Source organism: Diabrotica virgifera, chromosome 3, assembly GCF_917563875.1.
Source record: "Diabrotica virgifera virgifera chromosome 3, PGI_DIABVI_V3a".
Classification (NCBI taxonomy): domain Eukaryota; kingdom Metazoa; phylum Arthropoda; class Insecta; order Coleoptera; family Chrysomelidae; genus Diabrotica; species Diabrotica virgifera.
In genome coordinates this window covers 28,169,878-28,197,352 of record NC_065445.1, presented here as the reverse complement: position 1 = coordinate 28,197,352, position 27,475 = coordinate 28,169,878, and the positions used below count along the sequence as shown (strand labels likewise).

General features: G+C 32.2%; 1 protein-coding gene across 1 annotated transcript in view; it reads right to left on the bottom strand.

The window, feature by feature from the left end:
* Positions 1-5,902: 5,902 nt before the first annotated feature.
* The window catches only part of LOC114340262 (uncharacterized), a 66,890-nt gene continuing 45,317 nt past the window's right edge, over positions 5,903-27,475 (bottom strand). The window contains exons 3-4 of the mRNA XM_028290988.2: positions 9,005-9,148; positions 5,903-6,114 (exon numbers count right to left, since the gene is read on the bottom strand). Of these exons, the coding sequence (XP_028146789.1) occupies positions 6,025-6,114; positions 9,005-9,148 (234 nt within the window). The 3' untranslated portion in view covers positions 5,903-6,024. The remainder of the gene's footprint in view (positions 6,115-9,004; positions 9,149-27,475) is intronic.

Here is a 27,475-nt window from a genome sequence, read left to right as displayed (position 1 = left end):
ACTAATAAATTATTTTTTTTATTTATTTGTTACATTTACATACGAAAGTAGTTTTTAAATGTTTCAAAAATGTTGTATGTTGTGGTTGTGTTTTTTTTGTAAAATTTTTTTTGAACATAGTTATTTAAATCAGAGTTAGCAAAAGAATTAAGCGAATAATATTGCAACATGATTCCCACAGCCTTAGCTTATTCCACATATCTTCCACGATTTTTGAAAAACTCACAGTCTTTTGTTATGTAAAATTTGAAGTTTTCGATATGGAATTGGAATTCAAAATAACTCTGCACTTAATGCACTGAGGCTGAAAGCATTTGAGTCGATCGCATTCACGGGAAAACTTTTAGAGAACTACTCGGCAGCAAATATTTCTTGAGGATTTTTTGTCTGGAATTTTTTGTGGGGATATTTTGTCTAAAAAAATTGTGGAGAATATTTGTCCGGGATTTTTTGTGGGGATTTTTTGTCCAGGGATAATTTGTGGGGATTTTTGTCCGGTATTATTTGTCCTAGCTTCGTCCTAGCGTTATGACGTCACAAAATCGACCTTCCGGCCATTAAAGAGAAGCTAACCATAATAATAAAATGCCTCAGGTGTAGTGTGCCTCACCACCATCTACTATCACGAGTATACACCGCCCCTAATGTAAACATTACTAGAATGTCATTATATTTGAAAATGTCATCATTAACTTAAAGAGATGGCTTTTGAATGTTCTTGGATAACTGTTATTTTTGTATAGTTGCAAATTATTAATTCAGTTAATAAATCTGATAATTTTTTCACTAACTATGTATTGTAAACAGTGATTGTAATAATTTTATATGCACAAAAAAACTAATACTCAATACATACAGAAAAGAGGAAAAGTGTTAAAGTGATTTTTTAATAATATATTGTTACTCTGGAACGCTTGCAATTTTGAACATCTTTAACAACAAAATACTTGGATTTGGATCACAGAATATATTATCCTGATGTATTCTCTGCTTGGATCTTCCACAAATAATACACAATAAATAACTTTTTATTAAGTTCACTTCTTAAATCAATTATTTATCAAATAGGTACACTATAATATTATTTAATCAACAACTCAAAATATTCCAGATGCCATGTCAAATATTTAAAATTGTCACTGCATGATTGTCACTGTCTGACTGACATTATATTCGACTGAGTGCGTTGTAAGATAAAGATAGATTTGGAAAATATTACCACAGACATTGTGTTCATTTTTTTCGAATCCTGAAGAAACCAATAAATATTTTTGAAAAATTTAAACGCAGAATGAAAGACTAAATTATTACCGAGGGCCGAAAGTCCCTTAGAATAAATAAAAAGTTTCACACAAGTAAATCACACTAAATTTTCTTTTAGTTTTTCACCCCTGTAACTTATTAAAATAAACATCATAGAAGTTCTCAGGGACTTTCGGCCCTCCCTAATAACGTAATATTTCATCCTGCGTTTAAATTTTTCAAAAATACTTATTAATTTTCTCAGGATGCGAAAAAAATGAATCCCCATTTGAATAGCATTGCAGCCGAAAATACGTACCCACCCTCTTAATTTTCCTTAGAAGATATACTGCTTGACAAAAATAGATGGACACAAAAAAATAATGTTATGTTATTTTTAATAATAACTAAAATTAATAAATACGTTAAATCATTCCCTTTGGATATTTAATCTTCCTCTTTTACTGACTCTAAATGAGTTGATAAAGTAATTTCTTGAGGACAGTATTTTAGGATAGGTTAGCTTAGGTTCCTCAGCACTATAAGAGGCCTTCGAGGCCCTAGTTTCCCAAGTTTTCATTTTTATTTTTACACTTATTTCTGATAAGTCTTGCTTTATGAGCGTCTCCAATCCCTTGCACCTCTTTTGAGCGTCCTCTCCTTTTCCCCATGTCCCCCTCCTTCAATGTTATTTTAACATTTCAGTTCTCTGAAAATCGAATGACGGAAAGCTAGACCTAGAAATTTCAAATAGGCCAAAGAAAGCCACGAAAATATATTATGCGATTAATAATACGATACTGGGAAAAAGGGAAATCAGTCAGGAAACAAAAATACATGTGTATAATATAATCACAGTACCATCTCTTCTATATGCAAGCGAGACATGGGTTACAAATAAAAGACATGAAAGTGCCATAAATGCAGCAGAAATATAGCAGCTGAGAAAAATAGCTGAAAAGACGAAGATGGACAGGGAAAGGAACGAAAACAGAAACGTGCTGAGTCAGGAACCAATAAAAAAAAAAATTGAAAAAAAAATTAATTGGTTTGGACATATAACTAGGATGAACGAGAACAGACTAGTAAAGAAGGTGACAGATGCCAAAAGACAGGGGAAAAGAAGAAGGGGCAGACCTAGAAAGGGGTGGATGGAACAAATCGAGGAGATCGGGACAAAGAGAGGGAAAAGAGTGCAACAGATGAAGGAAATGGCAGGAGACCGGAAGGCGTGGAAGAAATGGGTAAAAGATGGATAGGTGATACCAAAGTCCGACGCTCTTATAGGGCATAAGGATAACGAGAAGAAGAAGAAAAAGACAGTTCTTTAGTATTCATATGGTGTCATCATGCAAGCCATCTAGCTCTTCTTGGTGGTATTTTTGTCGTAATTATTGGTTTCCTATATATCCTCATTTTTTCTCCATTTGTTGATCTTCTTTACGTCTGTATTCCTTCGAAAATTTTTCTGAGCACCGGACTTTCCCAAATCTCTATTTTCTTTTCTTCCTGCTAATGTGTAATCTGCGTTTATTACAGCATACATCACTGTGCGATTTCATATCTCTGTGTAGTCATACAAATTATGACGGCCTCTATTCCTTTCATTTTGATACATTTGTTATGATTTATTATATCCCCTCTCATTTCCATATATTGCATTTTTTTGTTTATAGTTAGTCCCCATATTTTTGCTTGTTCTTCTATTTCGTTCTCGCTAATATCATCACATCATTCACGTATGCTATGCACTGTTCCTTGATATGGTCCTGCTGAATTTCCTATTGAGGTGCTTAGCTTTTCGTTGAATTCTGTTTTGCTTTAAAAATCTTTATCTTTAATGGGCGCATGTGCATATTGCGTGAAAATCTAGAACTGCTTTCTTTACTTTCTCGGAGACCATAATCTCTTGATCCACCCTCTCTTGAACAAGGTGCTTTTCCCATTTTTATTATTTTATTTCCGTTTCTTTTTTTTTTCTAGGGGAAGGAGGAGTTTTTCAGGAAATTTTTAACAACATGCAGACGACCAGCGCAGGACTCGCATCACCATACCAATATACAAAAAAGAAAATAGTAAAAATCCTAACAATTATTATTGTATAATCACACTTGCCCAACACAACACTTAAACTGCTAACAAGGATATGCGTCAATAAGATTAAAGAAAAGAAAAGAAAAGAAAAGAAAAGAAAAGAAAAGAAAAGAAAAGAAAAGAAAAGAAAAGAAAAGAAAAGAAAAGAAAAGAAAAGAAAAGAAAAGAAAAGAAAAGAAAAGAAAAGAAAAGAAAAGAAAAGAAAAGAAAAGAAAAGAAAAGAAAAGAAAAGAAAAAGAATCAGTGAAGAGTCTCGCAGTCATACGACTATATAGTCCAGGGTAATAAGGTTTTTTCCATGACACTCGAGCAGCCAGGGTACTGAAGCGTTTTTTCGACAGGTAATACCTATAAGAGCAAATTGTAACTATTTCCTGCGTAGGATCTGGCGGCCATTTTTATTTATAAACAATTAAGTGTCAAAAAATGGTATTTTTCCCTTTTTTCAAATCAATGGAAAACAATGAAACTTATGGTTTTTTTAGTACAAATATCTTCGAGATTATGGAAAAAGCTTTAAAATGACGTATTACAAAGTTTGATATACTCATTTATTGTTAATATAATTGAGAAAGAAGGTCGGAATTGCAAAAAAATTAATTTCGCAATATCTATTATAAAAATTAGTGTACAGCTTTAAAATTTTTGTCATATAAGGGTTCTTTGGTGCTTAATATGTGGTAAAAATTTCAAAGCGATTCATTCAATTGTTTAAATTTTATTCAAATTGTATATCCCAGAGAGCATTTTTTTTGCAATAACATAAGTCAGAAAAAAATGACGTTAGAACCATTCCATAGGTGTCAAATGAACGAGCATGAGCTATATTTTCAACTTGGTTTAAAAAAAGCGAATAAAAAATGCATTTATTAGTAATAAAAAATTATGCAAAAGTATCGTAAATCTTTCCTTATAAACTTTTTATTTTGTTATATAAGAAATTATATTATATTTATTACAATTTTTAATCAATTATGATATACATAACATTACTTGGTAGTTGTGCACTTAAAACAGGGTAAAAAAAGTTCATTTTTTTGGAAAAAGTTATTCAAAAAGTTTATAAGGGAAGATTTACATGCTTTTGCATAATTATTTATTACTAATAAATGCATTTTTTATTCGCTTTCTCTAAACCAAGTTGAAAATATAGCTCATGCTCTTCCATTTGACACCTGTGGAATGGTTCTAACGTCATTTTTTTCTGACTTATGTTATTGCAAAAAAAATGCTCTCTGAGATAAACAATTCGAATAAAATTTAAACAATTGAATGAATCGCTTTGAAATTTTTATCACATATTAAGCACCAAAGAACCCTCATTTGACAAAAATTTCAAACCTGTACACTAATTTTTACAGCAGTTATTGCGAAAATATTTTTTTTTGCAATTCCGACCTTTTTTCTCAATTATATTAACAATAAATGAGTATATCAAACTTTGTAATATGTCATTTTAAAGCTTTTTCCATAATCTCAAAGATATTTGTACTAAAGAAATCATAAGTTTCATTGTTTTCCATTGATTTGAAAAAAAGGGAAAAATGCCATTTTTTGACAGTTAATTGTTTATAAATAAAAATGGCCGCCAGATCCTACGCAGGAAATAGTTACAATTTGTTCCTATAGGTATTACTTGTCGAAAAAACGCTTCAGTACCCTGGGTGCTGAAGTGTCACGAACAGGGTATATTTTTGTCTTATTACCCTGGCCTAATAGCCTGATAATCGGACAAGAACAGAAAGAAGGACCATATAAGAAGAAGAGAAGTATTATTCCGATGAGATATTTTAGAACTAGAACTATTACAGCATTTGAATTATACTAATACCTTTGTACTCTCCTCTAAGATAAAACTTACAGTAAGTAAGCTCAATCAATATAAACAATATTTAAAATTTAGCTTGCGTGAAAAGTGTGTAAAATCGTTCTGAAGGCGTAGCAAACTGCACAAGGCAATATTTTAAATAGTAATTACTTTCATCTCGCAAGTCACGAATAAGAAATGGGCAATTATAACACTAGCAAAAAATGTATATATTAGAGTCATATAGGCTCACCCACACGCACGTATAGATATAGACACAAACACACACTCATACAGGGTAGCGAGAAAGTATGGAAACACGGTAATTTCTCGGAAACCGCTAAAACGATTTTTATAGGTTTTGGTGGATAAGGTTCTTCTAATGCGGCCGATATCATAGTGGTAATTACGTTGTTGTCAAATCTTCCGTTGTTCTGGAAATCTTATGAACTTTCTTATTTCTAATGGAACACCCTGTATATTTTTTTGCGTTTTGAAGTCCTTAAGAAATACTGATTTTTTCTCATGTTATATTCCCTATACCTAACTGTCATAATTTCGGAGTTATTGTTACATTCACTAAAAAAAAAAGAATTTAAAACAAATAAGAAAGTGTTCCGCTAAGTATTCTGCTGCCTATGTCTATAGATTCCATCTATTCAAGTTGTCCATCTATTCAGATTTCCATTTTGTTGTTTTTCTGCCTTTCATTTTTTCCCATATTTCTATTTCTTTATAAATAATGTAATGAAAACAATAAAAATTTAAAATGTTTATTATGTTGCTTAAACATATAATATAATTAATTTGTTCTTTCTTTTACATATAAAAGAAGCTCATTTCCCGCTAACACTTGCCCACATGAGAAAACGTTAATCTCATCAAGATCTCAAAACCAATATTTCGTAATGGGGATATCCAATTTCTTTACCATCAAACGGAATATAGCATGTCCCGTGACTTGGATGTACCTGAAAATAAACAAATTGTTTTTATACACTAAGCAAATAATATCTTTATACAGGGTGTCCCGAAAAGATTGGTCATAAATGATACCACAGATTCTGGGGCCAAAAATAGGTTGATTGAACCTCACTTACCTATATACAATAGTGCACACAAAAAAGTTACAGCCCTTTGAAGTTAAAAAATGAAAATCAATTTTTTTTCATATATCGAAAACGCTTAGAGGTTTTTGATTGAAAATGGGCATGTGGCATTCTTATGGCAGCAGCATCTTAAATAAAAATTAAAGTGAAATTTGTGTACCCCATAAAAATTTTATGGGGAGTTTATTCCCTTAAACCCGCCCCCCAAACTTTTGTGTACGTTCCAATTTAATTCCAAATGTGGTACCATTGTGCCAAGTGTGGCACCATTAGTTAAACACACTGTTTTTAAAACATTTTTGCCTCTTAAGACTTTTTCGATAAGCCAGTGTTTATCAAGATATTTTGAATATTTATGGAATCCACCACATATTTGTATATGGTTAAGTACGATTATAGAGACCTGAAAATGTATTTATAATTTAGATTTTTAGGTATATTTTGAAAAAGAAGCCACATCTCGATAAAAGATGACTTATCAAAAAAAAACTATAAGGGCAGAAAAGTTTTAAAAACACTGTGTTTAACTAATGGTACCACAATAATAGTTTAATTGGAACGTACACAAACATTTGGGGGGTTTAAAGGAACAAAACTCCCATAAAATTTTTATGTAAATATATTAAAACGAAGCCGCATCTTGATAAAAACTCGCTTATAGAAAAAACACTAAGAGGCAAAAAAGTTTTAAAAAAGTTGTGTTTAATTAATGATACCACAATAATGAATTAATTGGAACATATAAAAAAGTTTAAGGGGGTTTAAGGAATCAAAACCCTCATAAAATTTTTATGGGGTGGACAAATCTCACTATAATGTTATTTTAAGATGATCCTGCCATAAGAATGATACATCTCCATTTTCAATAAAAAATCTTTAATAGTTTTCGATATATTTTAAAAAATCGATTTTCATTTTGTAGCTTCAAAGGGCTGTAACTTTTTTATGAGCACATTTATACTAAGGTAAGTTAGGTTCAATCGAACTAGTTTTGACTCCAGAGTGTGTGGTAATTTATGACCAATCTTTTTGGGACACCCGTACATAAATTCAAAATAATATCAGAAAAAATGGGACAAATCTCCACAAAAATTAAAAAATTGGAAATCGATTAAAGAAAAAGATAATTCTATGGTTTTGACTGAAAGATTTATATCAAAAGGATTGAAAACATAATATTTTGAGCACTTAACTCAACTCTAGTATTCAATCCGCCACATATTTTTAAATGCTTAAGTAAGATTATAGAGGCCTGGTAACAATATTATGAAATAATATTCTATAATCTTACTTAACCATTTAAAAATATGTGGTGGATTTTACAAATTCTCAAAATATCTCGATAAATCTGGGTTATCGAAAATGTGAAAAGGCAAAAAAGTTTTAAAAACATTGTATTTAACTAATGGTACAACAATAATAATTTAATTGGAACGTACACAAAAAATTTGGCTGGCTTAAGGGAACACAACCCCATAAAACTTTTATGGGATGCACAAATTTGACTTCTTTTTTTTTTAGATATTACTGCCATAATAATGCCACATGTCCAATTTCAATAAAAATCTGTAATAGGCTTCGATATAACGGAAAAAATCGATTTTTATTTTGTAATTTCAAAGGGCTGCAACTTTTTTTATGTGCACATTTTTGTACTAAGATAAGTTAAGTTCAACCGAACTATTTTTGGTCCCAGAATATGTGGTTTAATTTATGACTTGCTTTTTTGTTACACCCTGTATAGAAATTTGGTTAGACAAAATATCTTCAATAGTTAACAGGAACTATAGAGGCGGTAAAACCCAGTGACGAAACAGATAACTCAAAGATAAGCTTGATAATGTATAAGTATCTAGTTACGCAAGAAATATTACTTTTACATAAACTCACTAAAATGTTAAGCATCTATGTAAGTACCAAAGAAAAAAAAGCGAATATGTACCAATAAGAATGATTTATCGAGATAAACAAAAAATTCAACATTAACGAAAATAACTAAAGAATAACTATCAAAATAAGATTTTTTCCTACTTTTTGGAAATATTTTTTTAAGATACACACTATATGGTAGGGGAGCCCAAGCGGAGATTTTGGGCGTTACCTACTCGAGCGCGTCAGAAAATTACATTGGGAGAAACCTTGTACCCTGTAAATGTACCCCTGCCATATATGGACTCTTAATACAGGGGCGCCCGTTGGGGGGCAGTACGTAAAACTCGTAAACGCGTAGAGAAAAACTCGAAAATGTCAGATTGAGACAATGTAAGTTAAGTAAAAATTGAAAAATAGATGTTCAATATTTTTCAAAAATCTATCGAAAGACACCAACCATAACCCCCCCCCGGAGGTGGTTGGGGGTTCTCGTGGATTTGTAAAAATAAGTAACTTTTATTCGAGACATTTTTTTCGAATTATGGATAGATGGCGCTATAATCGTAAAAAGCAATTTTTGGAAATGAAAATTAAATTATTTAAAAATAAAAAATCCTCACTAAAACAGAAAACTTAACTTTTTTCGGTTTCAGCACCTAATTTTCACAACCCAATAGGTCCCCATGACGCTTTCGTAACTGCAAATTTAGCATCCAAGGCTTCCCTACTAATTGTATGATAAGCATGATAATCTCCTGAACAAAGTCATACGCAGGAAGAATAAGTTTAAGGATAACAGCACATAAAGACAGAAACATCTTGCCTAATAATATCTATCTATATTATACATTTATTTAAAAATATATTAACTATGTTATACCTTTCCAACGGTGTGAGATCCTAAATGATACACCCTGCCAATGTACAGTGGTTCTCCATCTGAAGTTCTTCCTCCTTCTACAGCACCAAAGGGAACGTGACCATTGCCTGAAGGTACCCAATCAAAGCGTTGTTCACAAAGAACCTAAAATAAAATTTAATTATTTACAGATAAACCTTTGTAATAGAGTAATAGAGTAGTAGATTTTAAAAAAGCTTTTGACAGAGTTCAACATGAAAAATTAGTGAAAAATAATTTCGACCACGAGTCAGTAATCTGTTAACCGAGGTACAGTAGTACCAAGCGGCGCCGCTAGGAGAACACTCCAATAATGCGTCGCAGATTACTTTAATGAAACGTGGTCATTTGTACTCTAAAACCGAGTAAGGTATAACAAAAAACAAAATAATCGTTTCGTTTTGATTCTTGAATCAACATTCAACATTATTTTGTTTTTTTGTTATACCTTACTCGGTTTTAGAGTACAGATGACCACGTTTCATTAAAGTAATCTGCGACGCATTATTGGAGTGTTCTCCTAGCGGCGCCGCTTGGTACTACTGTACCTCGGTTAACAGATTACTGACTCGTGGTCGAAATTATTTTTCACTCATTTCATCATTCCCCGTTAGGGGACAGTCTAACCACACTCCGCTGCAAATATTTTAAATCTGCAGTTCTTCTTCGTTTCCTTATGGTTCAATTCAGTCTTCGTGGAAAGCCTCTTTGACAAGGGATAGATTCCGAAACACCAGGTGTCAGGGGATGGCAAGAGACTCGAATTGAATCAAAACGAAACGATTATTTTGTTTTTCAATATGAAAAGCTTTTAAGTATTCTTAAGACCAAAAACGTAGATAGTAGAAATCTACAAATTATATCGAATCTGTATCAAAATCAGAAAGAAAGAGTAAGAGTCGAAGGAGAACTGACAGGAAGTAAGTATACTTAGAGGAGTTCGACAAGGGTGCATATTTTCACCACTTTTATTCAACGTCTACAGTGAAGTGATATTTCAAGAAGCTTTATTGGATATTGTGAAAGGTATTTTGGTCAACGGAAATAGCATTAATAATATTAGATATGTGGACGATACGGTCATATTTGCAAGTGACATGGAAGATTTACAGTACATAATACATGTATACAATGCATGTGAAAGGTACGGACTGCAAATGAATCTCAAGAAAACGAAATCAATGATATTCTCAAAAAAACCACAAAATGTAGATAATCTGATCATCAATAATACAACGATCGAAAGAGTAACAACATATAAATATTTAGGAACGTGGCTAACCGAAGATGGAGATCAAACAAAAGAAATCAGATCTAGAATAGAAATGGCAAGAAACACGTTCATAAAATTGAAGAACTTACTTTGCAACCGTAACCTTAATCTAGAGATCCACACAAGAATGCTACGTTGTTACGTTTTTTCTACTTTACTATACGGCATGGAAGCGTGGACAATAAAACAGTCTGAAATCCAAAAATTAAACTCCTTTGAGATGTGGTGCTACAGGAGAATCCACAGAATATTGTGGACTGAAAAAGTAACTAATATAGAGGTGTTACAAAAAATGAAGAAAGAATGTGAAGTCATAAAAACTGTTAAAATTAGAGATTCAATATCTGGGCCGTATAATGAGGGGCGAGAAGTACGTATTACTTAGGTTAATTATGCAAGGGAAGATACAAGGGAAGAGAAACCCAGGATGACCCAAAATATCCTGGCTAAGAAATTTGAGAGAGTTGTTCGGTTGCAGCTCATTAGAATTATTCAGAAGTGCGGCCAATAAAATTAAAATAGCGATGATGATTTCCAACCTCCGATAGGGGAAGGAACCTGAAGAAGAAGAAGAATAGAGTAGTAATACTCTGTTAGGACTTTGATTGACAAATTATCTAACAAGTTTTTTTACTTTTATGGACCTTTATAACGAAAACCTCTATGTTTTCTAGCTATGATTTCTCTCTTACTCAAGTTCCTTTATGTTATATTGTTTTTGGCTCCTAATTTTTGACTACCTTTTGGCTACCATTTCCTCAGGTAGCTTTAGCTCCTTGGCTGGGTTAGTTGTCGCCCTTAGATGACAGGGTCTTCTGACATTATGACCAAAAATAGTAACATTGCTCCTGTATTAACCTTTTCCCAAGTTAACATGCTCCTTTTCTAACTTGGGTGCACTATACTGATGTATGGTAATATATGGTTGCCCTCCATATCTTTCTTCTTCTTTTTCTTCTTATACTTGTTGTAGATCTGTCGAACTGTTAATTCTGACGTTGAAGTATTTCTTGAGAGGTAGACTGCCAGCTATCTCTTTATCTTATTGGTGGTCTCCCCGGTGCGCTTCTAGCGCAATTCTTGGTAGTCTGTGCTCCTCCATTCTTTTTACATGACTGAACCATTCTCTTCGTCTTTGCCTGCCCCATCTGACTACAGATTTCACGCCACATTGTTTCCTGATGATGTTGTTTCGTATCCGATCCATATTTTTATATATTTTTTTATATATTTTCTTTTGTATTCACATTCACTGCGATTTTTTGCCAATGATTTTCCTTGTCTATAGTTTATAGTTGTACTTACTCTCTTACTCTATATCTTTTAATTTATAAATGTTTTGGCTTTCCATTTCCTCATGTAGGTTTACCTCATTGGCTGTGTTAGTGGTCGGCCTTAGATGAGAGGTTATTCTGACATTATGACCAAAAATGGTAATAACATTACTACTGTAGCGATCTTTTCCCAAGTTAACATGCTCTTTTTCTAACTTGGCTACACCGTAATGATGATTATCAACTATACCTCGTTATTAAACTAGAATGAGTAATTTAAATTTACCGCGCCGTAATACTTATTTGTAATTGGTCCATCCACAGGCAAGTTTACTCCACTAAATTATGAAATTTTGACACTATTAACATTTATGAAATTTTGACACTATTGGCATTTAAAATGTATAGGTAAATTTTATAGGTTGCTTCCGTAATTGTCCAGGCGCCAAGTTATATCGGCGATTTTTTGTATTTTCTGCGTTATTCCTTTAATTTTTAGATTTTTAGTCTGTTGTTTTTAGAACTTTTTAGCGACGTATTAGTACATATAATATACATATTATTTATGGATTAACTTCGAAGACCGAGATGATCAACCAAAAAAGAAGACGAATCTGGTGATTTTTCTAGTGACATTATTGGACGTGAATCTGACTTTTGAGTTTACTCCTCCTAGTTTAAAAACAGAGTATAGTATGAAATACGTATATACGGTTGCCCTCTATCTTTTTATATATTTTTTTACGCATTTTCTTTTGTATTCACTTTCACTTTGCGAGTTTTTGCCAATGATTTTCCTTGTCTATATTATAACGTGAAACAGCGAAACATCGGTATTTTGGTGCTTGATTCCCTTCCCAGCAGCTTTTTCCAGAAGTGGATGAAAATACAAACATTTCCTGGCTGTTTCGTATAAAACGAATTACGCCTGAAAACCTCTTTATCCCAAGGGATAGTCTTCGGTGCGTGACTGCCATTATTAAATACCCTGAAATGTTGTTGGAAAATTATACGGCGACCCAAATATATTTCTCAGATCTAGTGAATTTTTTAGTGTTTTTATTGTACATTCTTTCTTCGTTACCAGAATACAGATTAGATTCGTACCACCAATTAAATTTACGTAATTTACGTAAATATAGCTAGCTAAATAAATAAACATATTATTTTCAACAACAGAAAATCTAGTTTAAAAATAAACGTATCGATAGAGTTTTAGGGCCGACGAAGAAAACAGTTTCATTTTGTATCTTTTCAATGTGCCTTTTAGTCCGTTCTTTAACGGTAAAATATTGCAAAATCTCTAAATTTTAAAGAACCGCTTGGATTGACATGAAATTTGGCATACACATAGCTAACAAGTCAAAGAAAAAAAGTGATATTGTGCCGATATGTGCTTTTGCCCTGGGGGTGGTTTTCACCCCCTCTTGGGGGTGAAAAAATATTCGTCCAAAGAAAGTCAGGAAATGGATAAACTGGCTAATTTTAAGTAACTTTTGTTCTATAGAGTTTTTTCAGTAAGTCAATACTTTTCGAGTTATTTGGCAGTGAATATGTTCATTTTTTCAACAAAATAACCACGCTTTTAGACGGTTTTTCGCAAATAACTCAAATAATAAGTATTTTGTCGAAAAAACAGTTTCAGCAAAAATAGAGCCTGTAAATTTTTTTAAAAAATGGTGTATATATCACGTCTCTACACTTAGTAGAAGCAGAGTTATAGCTAATGAAAAATAGGTTCATATTCGTTCAAATTCCAAATGGAATACTTTAACGTGAAATAACCAAAAATGAAGCGCATTTCGGGGAAAACTCATTACAACTTATTTAAAGTGTTTAAAAAAAGCTTAATTTTTGTTTTATAAAAAAAAATTCTAGCATCAAAATTAAACAAGTTACGCTCAAAATAAAGTTAGTCCCTTTTGGTTTTGGTAAAAAAATCGAGAAAATCACCCCCTAATTAGTATCTTAAATGAACTTAATCGTTACGACTTCACAAGTTTCTTGACCCGTGTATATATTGTTTATATGATCTGTAAGTTTCATCGGTTCAAAGTCCTTATTATTGAAAGGGCTGTAGTTAAAAGGGGTTGAACGAGTCACTGATCACGAATGTATGCAAATTTAGAAACACCAAATCTTAATCAATTTTTGTCTAACAGAAAAACAAAAAAATACATGATATTCAGAAAAGCAACTCGACTTTTTTTTTGTTTTTCGAGATTTTTTGGTATCTCTAACAATTTTTAAGTTATTTTGAAAAAAAGCATATTTTTCAAAATTAAAATTTTTAAAAATTTTACATTGAAACCAATTTTTTTCAAAAATAAGCACTTTGAATCGATAAAACTTACAGATCATATAAACACAACATAAGTAAAATAATTTGTGGAGCGGTAACGATTAATTTCATTTAAGTTGCTAATTAGGGGGTGGTCTTCACGATTTTTTTTTTGCAAAAACAAAAGGGGCCAACTTTATTTTGAGCGTAACTTGCTTAAATTTAATACTAGAAACATTTTGTAAAAACAGAAATAAAGCTTTTTTTTAAACACTTTAAAAAAGTTATAATGGGTTTACCCCAAAAAGTGCTTAATTTTTTGGATATTTCACGTCGAAATATTCTATTTGAAATTTGGTGAATATTAATCTATTTTTCATTGGCTATAACTCTGGCTCTACGAGATCCAGAGACCTAACGCGTACACCATTTTTTTTTACTTTTTTATAAGCTATATTTTTGCTAAGAACGTTTTTTTCGATAAAATACTTACTTTTTGAGTTATTTGCGAAGAACCGTCTAAAAATGTGGTTATTTTGTTGAAAAATGAACATATTCACTCGCAAATAACTCGAAAAGTGTTGACTTGGCGAAAAAGCTCTATAGAACAAAAGTTACTTAAAATTAGTCAGTTTACCCATTTCCGGACTTATTTTTTATATATATTTTTTCACCCCCAATAGGGGGTGAAAGTCACCCCCAGGGCAAAAGCACACATCGGCACAATATCACTTTTTTCTTTGACATGTAAGCTATAAGTATGCCAAATTTCATGTCAATCCAAGCGGTTCTTTAAAATTTAGAGCAAAAACCGTGAAAGAATGGACTATTTGGACAAAAAAATCAGCATGAAAACCAAATCAACATTTTTCAGTACGAAAAACTGGTCTAAGTTGTAGAGAACTTAAAAACAATGGAACTTACTTCTCCAAAAAAAAAACACAGCTTAACAATGTCTGGATACGTATTATTCTTAGTCTAGCTCACCCTTTAAGGATATTAGCGATCATCACAGACCACTTTATTGTATCTGCAACACTTCTGAAGAGTTGTATTGTTGTTTTTTACTCCATTGGTTTAAATTTTTCAACCAGGGGCCTGATTCTAATTCATTTCGAGGTCGCAATATAATTTTGACTCCGCCATGATGGTCGAAATTTATAGCGATTCTTATTCATTTCGATATTAGTTACAACTGGGGATATTAACGTCATTTTGACACTGCTCAAAAAATTAGGGTTGACGCTCCGGTTTATTGGATTTATTGGCTACGCAACCAGCGCAACGTTTGTTAATAGTCTGGGAAAATTATCGAAAAAATGCCATTTTTGGGAAAAGTTATTTACCAGCTATTTTATTGCTAAAATCGAATCTTAAGATTGCATATATTAGTAATATAGGGTATGAAAAGTCCGCAGAAAGTGTGATATTTTAATTATAAACAAATTAGTACTCCTAAATCCTCTTTTTTCAATTACTGCTCTGTAACTCCTAAGATTTTTCCTTTAAACCGAAAACACTCAAATAAAAATTCACCGTTATTTAGTTCTGCACAAAGTTATTTTTTTCCGATTTCCTTCAACAAAAATTTTATTTGGAAAATCCGAGTTTTCCCAAAAAAATCTGCAATTCTCAATTAAAATTTTAGGGAAGTAATTATTTATCAATAATTAAATAAATTGATGCCTGAACAATTTTTTATAGTAGATTATACAGTAAGCACGTAAAGGTTGGAATAAATTTATTTTCTCGAGAATGGACGATTTTGGAAAAAAATCCTGAAACAGGTCAATTTTTATTTTTAAAATACGACTTTTTGGCATATATATTATACTAGTGACGTCACCCATCTGGGCGTGATGACGTCATCGATGATTTTTTTAAATGAAAATAGGGATCGTGTGATAGCTCATTTCAATTGTGATAGGTAATTCAATTCTCTTTTCAGTAATATAAACATTAACATAATTATTTATACAGGATGTTCAAAAAAAAAAAATTTTTAATTAAATTTATTGACTTAAAAAGAAGAATGTGTGTAATTTATTTAATTTTAAATACATTTTACTGCTATAAGAAAACAGGAAAAAATGTTTATTTGGCAAATAAATATTGTTTTTTGCTTAAATTCAATATTAAATCAGCCACCCACCAGCCTCGTGACAATTTGAATATTTAATTTAAGCGAAAAGCCATGATTATTTTTCAAATAAACATTTTTTTCTGTTTTCTGACAGCAGTAAAATGTATTTTGAATTAAATAAATTAAAAATAAATTTAATCCAAAAAAATTTTTTTTGGACACACTGTATAAATAATTACTTTAATGTTTATATTACTGAATATAAAATTGAATTACCTTTCAAATGAGCTATCATACGACCCCTATTCTCATTTAAAAAAGTCATCGATGACGTCATCACGCCCAGATGGGTAACGTCACTAGTATGATATATATGCCAAAAAGTCATAATTTAAAAATAAAAATTGACCTGTTTCCAGATTTTTTTCCAAAATCGTCCATTCTCGAGAAAATGAATTTATTCCAACCTTTACGTGCACACTGTATATCAGTATGCCGGCGACAATCTAACCAATAGTTAAGCAATAATTAAAATGGTAATTAAAAAATTTCGGTCGAAATAATAACCAGAAAGATTATGATACACCAGAATAACTATGATTTTCGTAAAAAAAGCACTATACCTATTCAACATACTTTACAGAATTGAAATTGGACTATTTGAGCGGTCTCAGGAATGTTATAAAGAAATCATTTTTTGGCTTATAAACAAATACAACCCCTCAGAAAATATTAGATTCAATTAAATCAAGTTAACGCTGTTGAAAATCGCACGACTTCTGTGCCCTTTTCGAAGAAATAAAAATTGAATTGCGAGGAGTGGTTCCAGGTATAACCGGTCAAATTTGACCGGCATTTGCGACAGAGTTATAAACAACAGTATTTCAATCTTTGAATCATTACCTTTTTATTCCGGTCCTCTTTGTACATACAACTTTTCATATCTTCAAGACACTCATAACAAAAAAGATTTATGTCATCAAGTTATTTAATTATTGATGAATTACTTCCCTAAAATTTTAGTTGAAAATTAAAGATTTTGTTTGAAAAACCCGAATTTTTCGAGGAAAATTTCCGCCGAAGGAACTCGGAAAAAATATCTATGTGCAGAATTAAATTACAGTGAATTTTTATGTGAGTGTTTTTGGTTAAAATTTTCTGAGTTACAGAGCAATAATAAAAAAAAAGATTTCGGAGAGCTAATTTGTTTATAAACCAAATAGCACACTTTCTGAGGACTTTGCATAGCTATAGATATTACTAATATATGAAATCTTGAGATTTGATTCTAGCATCTCCAGCAATAAAATAGCTGGTACATAATTTTCCTTATTTTATAATAATTTTCCCAGATTATTACCTTACATCTTTCATTGTGTTGATAATTCACGTTGTGGAAATTCTCAATTATTATATTTCTAATTTAATACTATTATTCCTCCAAAACCAGCCAATTTCCACAAAGCCCAGCCATATTATGCCAACCCAGCCATATTATTCCTCCAAAACCAGCAAACCCAGCCAATACCTTTTGCTTTAGTTTTCCTTGCAAGAAACAAACAAAACACATCTCCTAAACTAAACCTAACCTCGCTTTCGGCCATTCATTCATGTCCGTGTCACAATAATTTCGACTCCAAATTATAATATCAACCACTTTTTTGGAGTCGCTATTAATTTCGATAAGTCTCTATTTTATGACATCATTTCGTTAGTTCAACTAAAATCCACAAGGCTCACACAGTCGCATTTCAACGTCGCCATATTGATTGCGACTTGTTTTGAGTTGAAATTTGAATTAGAATCAGGGCCCAGGACGTGCGTCGTCTAATAGCATCTTCCTTCCACCTTCTCTTAAATGACCAATCGTATCAACCCATATTTTGTATTTCTTATTATGCGACCAAACTAGCTCATTTTTCTTTCTTTCATAGTGTTGAGTATTGGTTTTTCTTTTTCATCTTTCTTAAGGTTTTCGCACTAGTTACATGTTGTGTCCATGATATTTTCCATATTCTTAGATAAAACTTTATTTTAAAATGTGTTTTTGGTTGCATCTGGATTGTCCAGGCTTCAACTCCATATAACAGAACAGAGAATATGTAGCATCTTAATACTCTAGTTCTAATTTCTTCTAGTTTTTATTCCACAATACTACTTTTATCTTGGTGAAAGTGCTTCTGGCTATCTTAATGCATCATTTGATTTCGAGGCTACGGTCGCATTGTTTATTTAGCTCATATTTTACGTAATTGTATCCGAGTATTTTCTTTTCATCTTCTTCTCTCGTACTTATCATTTCCAAGTATGTGCCCCAAATATGATGTTTTTCTCCTTTTAATGGTGGTCAAAAGTTCTTTGTCTCTTCTCAGTCTGGTCCACGGTATTTTCAAAATTCTCCTAAAAAGCCACATATATCTCAAAAACTTCCATCTTTCTCATTAAGTCAACATTAACCAGTGCCGGTTTAACCTAACTTCGGGCCCTGGCCACTAGAGATTTAATGGCCTCCTTCATTGCTATTCGTTGCCAATTTTTTTAACAAAAAAACACATGCATTAACCTGCATTAACTATAAACGTTTATTGTAAAACCCATACATTTTTAAAAATTTAAAAAAAGATTTTTAAAACAAACGAGAAAAATAGCAAACGTAAAAAATATTCCACAAAATACATTTAAAAATATAAAAAAACAGAAAGTTCTACAGAACAACACATGACAAGCAAAAAAACATATTCTAAAAAATATATCAGACAAAAATTAGCTCACTTTTTTTCTTGACTAGGCATTAGCAAACTGCTATATTAATACAGTAAAACCTCGGTGTAACGGACTAATTGGGGGGAAGGGGTGTCCGGTATAGCCGAAAGTCCGTTGGATAAAAATAGGTTTAAAATAAATAAAAAAACGTTTTTTTTAAGTTTTGTACGCACTTTTGAAGTTTGCGTTTTTTTATAATTAGAAATGTGTCTGCATTATGCTACAATAAAAATTTTATTGAAATTTTTTGGGGACGTTTTGTGAAATACAGGGACTTTTTTTCATATTTGGCAGGATTTTTTTGTCCGTTATATCAGAAGTCCGTTAAATAGAGGTCCGTTATATCGAGGTTTTACTGTACTATCAAAATTCAGTTGCTCCACTTCTTCATTTTTTACATTTTAGGATAGTGAGTGATAATGCGTCTAGGTTTTCTTGATCCTTTGACCTTCAATATATTATATTATGTAAGTATCTTTATTCTTTTTAAAGCCAAAAAAGACCGCTCGCCTGACGCATTAGAAATTAGTATCGTCAAATAAACTTGCAGTAAATTTAAAAATTGGCAAAAGTTGCCTTTACATCCTGGATGACACCAAATTTTCAAATGTTTATTGAAATTTTGGCATAACGTTATATTATAATGAATAATTTCATTATGCAAGTTCTCTTTGGTTTCATCAACATCTTTTTTATATTCCTCGCATAAAATATTAATTCACTTTTTGACTTCTCCTTTATTTAGCGTAAAAAACATCTAACAGCTGATGTAACATCTTTGTAAGATTATATTCTCTTTAAAAGATCTTGATAAATATTGTGGCATATAATATTAAATAGAAATATAATATTAAATCAGAAATCTGAATATCTCTTGCCCCTTTAAAATTGTTTAACTTTCAACTGCTTCATCGAAAAATGTTTTTTTTTCTTTGTTGTTTAAAGGCCAATTTTATAGAATATGTTTGAGATTATTGCCTTCACAAAAAAATATTTTTGGCTGCTAGTTCAATTTCGCTTAATTTATTTCTTACGTCTCCAACAATGCTCAAATGTCATTAATTCTACTCCAATTGACACGTCCAAGTCCACAGTTTCTAACGTTTTGCTTGTTGCATTAACTCGTTTTAAAATCCTCGCCCAAATCAGTGTCGATAGAGTATCCAAGTTAACCTGTCTCAAAGGCATCCATTTTATTATGCAGCGGCCTTGGCATCACTTCTAACTGCTGATTTTTTGTCTCTATTATTGCTTAGCTGGAAAAATATGTTTGATGGATCATCATAATCATACATCTCCAAGTGGAGCAAAGGGCACCTTGCGGTGTTTCAAGTAGCATGAGGAATGATGGTGAGGTTGCTAGTCCCACGCATCATCTGTTGAGTTCCGTCCAATTTTGTTTACTAGCTTTCTCCATTCTCTATGTTTGATGGATACGTAGTTTTTAATTACAGCGTCAAAAGTTTCTATATATTTTGTTTTCATCGCTTCCAGGAATTCATTGCAAGTTTGGTCAGACAGATAGCTAACTGAAACTTTTTCTTTATTCGCATTCCTCTGTAAATTCTGGGCTAAGAAGTTGTCAAAAGCAAAGTATATAAGACAACTTAAGTAATTTCCCATATGACGACTCGTTAAATTCTCATGGGATCAACGAAAAGCTAGTCCTTGAGAAGCAAGTAATTTAATGATGACAACAACTCTTCTTAGGTCTTAGGACCTTTACTCAATAGTCAGCTTCGCGTTCTACTTGCTCTTTCAAGCCAGCGTCTATAACTCTACTTTAACTGATGATCCATCTAACTCCAATTGATGATCTTGTTATTAATGTAACCATAGAGTTCAGATGAAATTTACTTTCTTCGTGAGATTTGAGTAAACTATTCAAATATTTCTAGTGGGTAAAATATATCCAAAATCAGTTAAACTATTTTTTTTTCAATTGAAAATAATTTTCACGGGTAACAGTAAACAGCTTTAACACTACTCTTCGCCTCCATTGAGTTTTACTCTATAAGAGTTGCTTTCATTTAATCTTCTATAATAAGCTTTGTCTCCAGCTTCATAATTTTTTTTACAATTTTCTAAGGAATCGCTCTTTGGTTTAAAAGTTGTCACAGTTCTTATTTATCAGTCTTAAAATCAGACCATATCGAAATCGCAGGTATTTCGTAGTCTTTTTCTCTATTTAAAAACATATGGTCCTCGATTATTTAGCGGACTTTAATTTGTTATTAAATAAAAGGAAGCGTCCCTACGGGCCCCCTTGGGCGCCCGCCCCAAGCGCCCAATGGATAAAGCGGCACTGACATTAACAGTCCAAGCTTAGACACTATAAAGAAGAATAGAGTGGATATAACATTTTACCATCCGATGTCGGATTTGAAGATTGAGTTTTTGGTTACTTAAAAATTTCCTCATTTTTAAAAAGGCTGCTCTTGATTGCTCTATTCTTGATCGAATTTCTGATTTCGGATTTAGATCTTCGGTAATCCAGATTCCTCAGTATTTTGTTTTGTCCACTTGTTCAATATCTTTATTTATTTATTTATTTATTCACGGGCAAGCCCTATTCAGATATAAATGTTACAGTGTTCTAAATTATCATAATATGTATAACATAACAAAGTGGTTTGAGAAAAAATAATTCTATGAGTAGTACAGTTACAAAAAAGAAAAAAGAATAAGATAACATATAGGTCAGTACAATTACAAACAAAAGATAACAAATAAATCAATTCAGAAATGTTTCAAGGTATAACGGTTTTGAGTTATCTAACTAATACATACAGGTCATGTAACACTTATCACAATACAAAAGCGCTGCTGGCCGAAAGTATTAAAAAGTTAAAAAGTTAGGGAAGAAAAGTAACTCGTCTATCGTTGGTTATTTCGTTGGTCTGGAAGAGATTGGAAAAAGCACAGATATTGGATATACACAGTTTCAATAGAATCAGCTTCGGATTGTGTAGCTGTAGGCTGAGGAGAAGCAACGGAACAATAATCATCGACATCCCAAACTGCAGATGGAAGATTAAAATCACCCAATAGAAAAAGGTTTGCTCTATCGAAGGATCAGACTGAATTTGATAAGAAGAAATTGAGTTCTTAATGGCAATTAATACTCCCCCACCTCTACTGAAGACACTGGAGTCCTTAGAGCGGTCGGTTCTGTAGATATTGTAGTTGAGAAGCCCAAGTTCAGCATCCGTAATTTTAGGTTCAGAATCCGTAATCTTCATTTTTTATCAGGATCTTTACCCCTCTTCCTGATAATCATGGTTTTTGTTTACTCTATGTTTATTGTTAAACCAAACTATTCCCCATTATCACAAATTGTGTTTAGTAGCGTCTACAGATCTTTGTCACTTTCAGCAGTAATGACTGTATCGTCGGCATAACGAATGTTATTTATATTTTCACCATTTATTTTGATCCCTTCTGTACAGTTTTCCAGTGCATGTGTAAATAACTATTCGGAGTATAAATATATTAATTAGTAATGGTAAAAGTACACAGCTTTGTCTTACTCTTACTCCTCTACTTATATGTTGCGCATCCTTGCTATTTCCATCTAAGGCTACCACAGCTTGTTGGTTCCAGACCTGTTAGTTTCTTTTCGTTTAACGTAGAATCTTTCGTGACAATCATGATTTTTGCTTTTTTTTGTAATCAGAGTCATTCCATACCTTTCGCATATTGCGTAGTGCGACCAATTAAAATCTGCAGAAACTTTGTGCTGCCCGCAAGAAATATCGTATCGTCTCCATATCTGAAATTATTCTGTGTCGTTAATTGATATGACTTCATTTACGTCTTTTAATCTCTCTTTAAACTTCTCTTCTGAACACATATTCAAAAGTAAAGGGGACAGTAAACATCCTCGTACTCCCCATTCTATATCTTTTAGATCTTTGATTGAATGACCTAAAGGTCTCTTCCAACTGCTTTCACCTTTTCCTCTCTTGCGCCAATCTAATCTACTGTTTTCGGTTTCGGTAGGAGACGGCATATAAATTTTTAAATTTTGGCTCACTCTATAGATTTTACCTGGAACAGCAATCCTGCAACGGGTCTAATCCCTGCGAATAAAGTACAGAGAGAAAGGAGATAAAAGCTTTTTACGTCCAATCCGAAATGTGAGATATTTCAGTGCTGTCTCGGGTTGCAAATTTAACGTTTATTTGACAAGATTTACTTTATCTATTTTTTAAATTTCTACTTAAACAAATGCTTAGTAGAACAAACAAATATAAGATTCAAATTTTAAAATAAAATACATGAACAATATCTGTTTAAATTTCCTTCTTTATTATTTTAATCTAACGGTGATATCTAAAAGTTAGATCATCTGCAAACGAATAGTTGTTGAAAATACAGTGCTAGACAAAAGTCTCCTCCCCCTCGTATCTTTTGAACGGTTATAGGTTATAGTTATAAAAGTGAAATTTGGAGGGAAAAAAGAAAGACTTCTCAACTAGTGACAACAGGTGACGTAATAGTCATAGATGACGTCATAGGGCCACTGTAACTGTGACCTAAGCGATCTAGAATACGTCGACGGTATCGGCCTATGAAGACAAAGGTTCCAAGATGTGGCTGACAAGTTGGAAACAATTTCCACTGCAGCCAATAAAATAGATTTGAAAATCAATATTAATAAAACCAAATCCATGAGAATAAATGCAAGAAACAAGAAACAACACTATTTACTATAAACAACATGCAGATTTAAAATGTGGAAAATTTTACGTATCTTGGAAGTGTCAACAGAAAGCGGAGGTAGTGAAGCTCAACCCTGTTTGCAGGTCTGGCTAGTACCGTCTCGTTTTTCACTGAAGGATTGGATATCTACCCTCCAATACCTCAATCAACCTAGTACGTACTTATCAGTGGCGTAACAAACTCCGTCGGGGCCCCCCCGCAGAATTGGAAATGTGGCCCCATAAAAAATTACCCAATGCGACATGTGTAATAAATACCTATATGTGTTACAGCCCAGTAAATCAACGTAAAATATGGCGATACCATGTAATTTTCAGTGTTACCACCGAAGTGGTCAACTCAAGACTTTTCGAGTTATTTATGAGTAAAAATATTTATTGTTCAACAAAAAAAAACACGTTTTTAGGCGATTTTTCGCAAATAGTTCAAAGAATAAGTATTCGATCGAAAAGAATATTGTTAGCAAAAATGTATCTAGCTTATAAAAAAAAGTGAAACAAAAATGAAGTCTATCGACTCAGTAAAAGAAAACTTGTAGCTCATGAAAAGTTTTTCTTATTCGTCAAATTCCATATCGAATATTTCAACGTGAAATAACCAAAAAATTAAATACTGTTCGGGGAAACTCTTTAGCACTTTTTTAAAGTGTTTAAAAGAAGCTTTATTTTTCACAAAAGTTTCTAGCATCAAAACTAAACCAGTTACGCTCAATATACAATTAATCCCATTTTTTGATAAAAAATTGTGAAAATCTCCCCCTATTTAGCACCCCAAATGAAACTAATCATTATCGTCTTACAAATTACCTACCTTTTTTTAGTCCTGTCGCCAGGAGGGGTACAACGGCCTCCTTAATTCAGATGGACTTACCCAAGTTTTTTTCATGTATTTTGACCCGTAGAACACGCATTTTTTGGGTAACAGTTGATCTGGATGTCGATAAGGTTGTTATAAACAAAGAACTTAAGGAATCACATAACAGCGATTTTTCGCCAAACAAAACATTTTTTGTATTTTTTGGGTCATTCTAAGCATAAAATGATTTTACAAGTTTTTTCGTAGGGTGCATAGTTTTCGACATAAACGCGGTTGAACTTTCAAAAAATCGAAAAATTGCAATTTTTGAACTCGAATAACTTTTGATTAAAAAATAAAATAGCAATTCTGCTTGCCACATTTGAAATATCAAATCAAATTCTATCGGTTTGTGTATTTTCATTGCTAAAAATTAATTTTTTTATTGTTAATCAAAGCTATAAACACATAGTGCTTAAATTATGTTTTCAATGCATTTCTCGTTTAAAATCGAACGAGTAGGCGCGCATACAGACAATTTCTACGTAGATTACGTACATTAAAACGCATGCATTGTCCACGGGAAACACTATGTGTTTATAGCTTTGTTTAACAATAAAAAAATTAATTTTTAGCAATGCAAATAATCAAAACCGATAGAATTTGACTTGTACTTTCAAATGCAGTAAGCAGAATTGTTATTTTATTTTTCAGTCAAAAGTTATTCGGGTCCAAAAATTGCAAATTTTTCGATTTTGTGAAAGTTTAAGCGCGTTTATGTCGAAAACTGTGCATCCTACGAAAAAACATTTTTTACTTTGAATCACCCAAAAACTACAAAAAAAATATTTTGTTTTGCGAAATATCGCTGTTATGTAATTCCTCAAGTTCTTTATTTATAAAAATCTTATCAACATCCGGATCAACTGTTACCCAAAAAATTCGTGTTCTACGGGTCAAAATACATAAAAAAAACTTGGGTTAGCTCATATGAATTAAGGAGGACGTTGTACCCCCCCCCCTGGCGACTGGACTGTTTATACGACCTGTAAATTTCACCGGTTCAAAGTGCTTATTTTTAAAAGGGTTCTAGTTTAAGCTATGTCGTAACCAATTCTTGTCTTACAGAAAAACAAAATAAAGCCAAAATATTTATAAAAGCAAGTCCTACATTTCTCTACTCTTTGAGATTTTTCGCATCACAAATACTTTTTATGTTATTTTGAAAAATAGTCATTTTTCCAAAATAAAAAACTTTAAAATTTTTAAAAAATAAGAACTTTGAACCGGTCAAACTTACAGATCATATAAACAATAAATATTTAAAGTAAGTGGTAAAGCGCTAATGATAAAGTTTATTTGGGGTACGAAATAGGGGCAGATTTTCATGATTTTTTTTTACCAAAAAAGGGGCATAATTTATTTTGAGCGTAACTCGTATAGTTTTGGTGCTAGAAACTTTTATAAAAAAAAAATAAAGTTTTTTTGAAACATTTAAAAAAAGTTTTAAGTTTTTCCCGAAAATTGCTTCATTTTTTGGTTATTTCAGTTTGAAATAATTGATTTGGAATTGGACAAATAAGAATAAATTTTCATGAGCTTCAACTGTGCTTTTACTGTGTCGATAGATTTCATGCATAAGTTACACCATTTTCTGAATCTTATAAGCTACATTTTTGCTACAAATATTTTTTCGATATCTAATATTTAGTTCGATAAATACTTATTTTTGAGTTATTTGCGAAAAACCCGTCTGTAAACGTTGTTTTTTTTTTAATAAACATTTTCACTAGCAAATGAAGCACTTGAAAAGTATTAGCATAGATAAAGAAACTCTATAGAAGAACAAAAGTTGCTTATAATTAGTCAATTTATACATTTCCGGACTTATTTTAAACGTATGTTTTTCACCCCAAGGAGGGGTGTCACCCCCCGAAGTAAATGCAACCAACGGCATAAATCCAACTTTGAAGTGGAGTGTAACTAGAACCTAAATCCAAATCGTCAAGCAAATACGTCCGTCGTGACGCTGATAATTTCACTCCAAAACTGCCATTTACTGAGCTATTGGTGTATTCATGCATTGTTTATGACGACTTACATTTTTCATCTTTATTGGTATAGAATAAAATAGAACAAAAATTACTAAATGATTACATTTTTATTATTCTATGAGATAAACAACTTTCTTCGTGCACTATCTACTATCAGCGAATATATCTACAATTTTATTAATTCGGATGGACCACTTCATTTTCAATACTGCACTGCTTAAAAAACGTATGTATGCAAATAATATAAAAACACATTTTTACATATATTAGACAACAAGATGGGGCCCTTGACATATTGGGGCTTCATGCTGCGGGGGCCTCTGTTACGCCTCAAGATAATTGTATCGAAATACTAAACGTAGGTAAAGATTAAAGAGAAAACCCATTTCAGCAAATTGCAATTCTCACATCTTTCAATAGTCAGTACAAAGCATTATAGTTTTATTGTCGTTAACATAAAATTTCGGTAGGCCGGAAGGGATTAAGTTTCTAGATATTAGGAGATGATTCACTTGGCAAATACGTCTATTTAGAAATTTACGTTTTTAATTTTAAACACACAACGTAAAATAATATAACAATAACATATTTTTACATAATATCAGATGACAAGATGGGGCCCCTAAGCGATTGGGGCCCCCCCGCAAGCTTAATGCTGCGGGGGCCTCTGTTACGCCCCTGGTACTTATACTACAAAGACAAAGATCCGAATGTTGCAGTCAAACGTCATTTCTGTCCTACTCTACAGAGGTGACACCTGGAGACTGACAAAAACCCTTACAAACAAACTGCAGGTCTTGGTTAATAAAAGTCTACGAAAAATTATTGTTCGTACTTTCTGGATTAACATCATCAGAAACGAAGTTCGGCTACACTTCACCAAACAAAGAGGGTAAAAAATGAAATAAAGTCCCTAAAGTGGAGTTGGATCAGTCACACACTCCGAAAAAAACAGTTCCAGTAATGCAAAGACTACCCTAGAGTTAGAGGTAGCCAAGTTCTTGAAAATTTCAAGATCTTCTCTTGATCTTGTCTTGATTTCAAGACAAGATCAAGACAAGAAGTAATTTTAGATTTCAAGACAAGACAAGAAATTGTATGTCAATATCAAGATTTCTTGTCAAGAAAACAAGAAATCTTGAAATATCTTGACTAATAATGAAAACTTGAAAAACAGGAGGAAAAAAGAATTTTTTTCTGCCTGT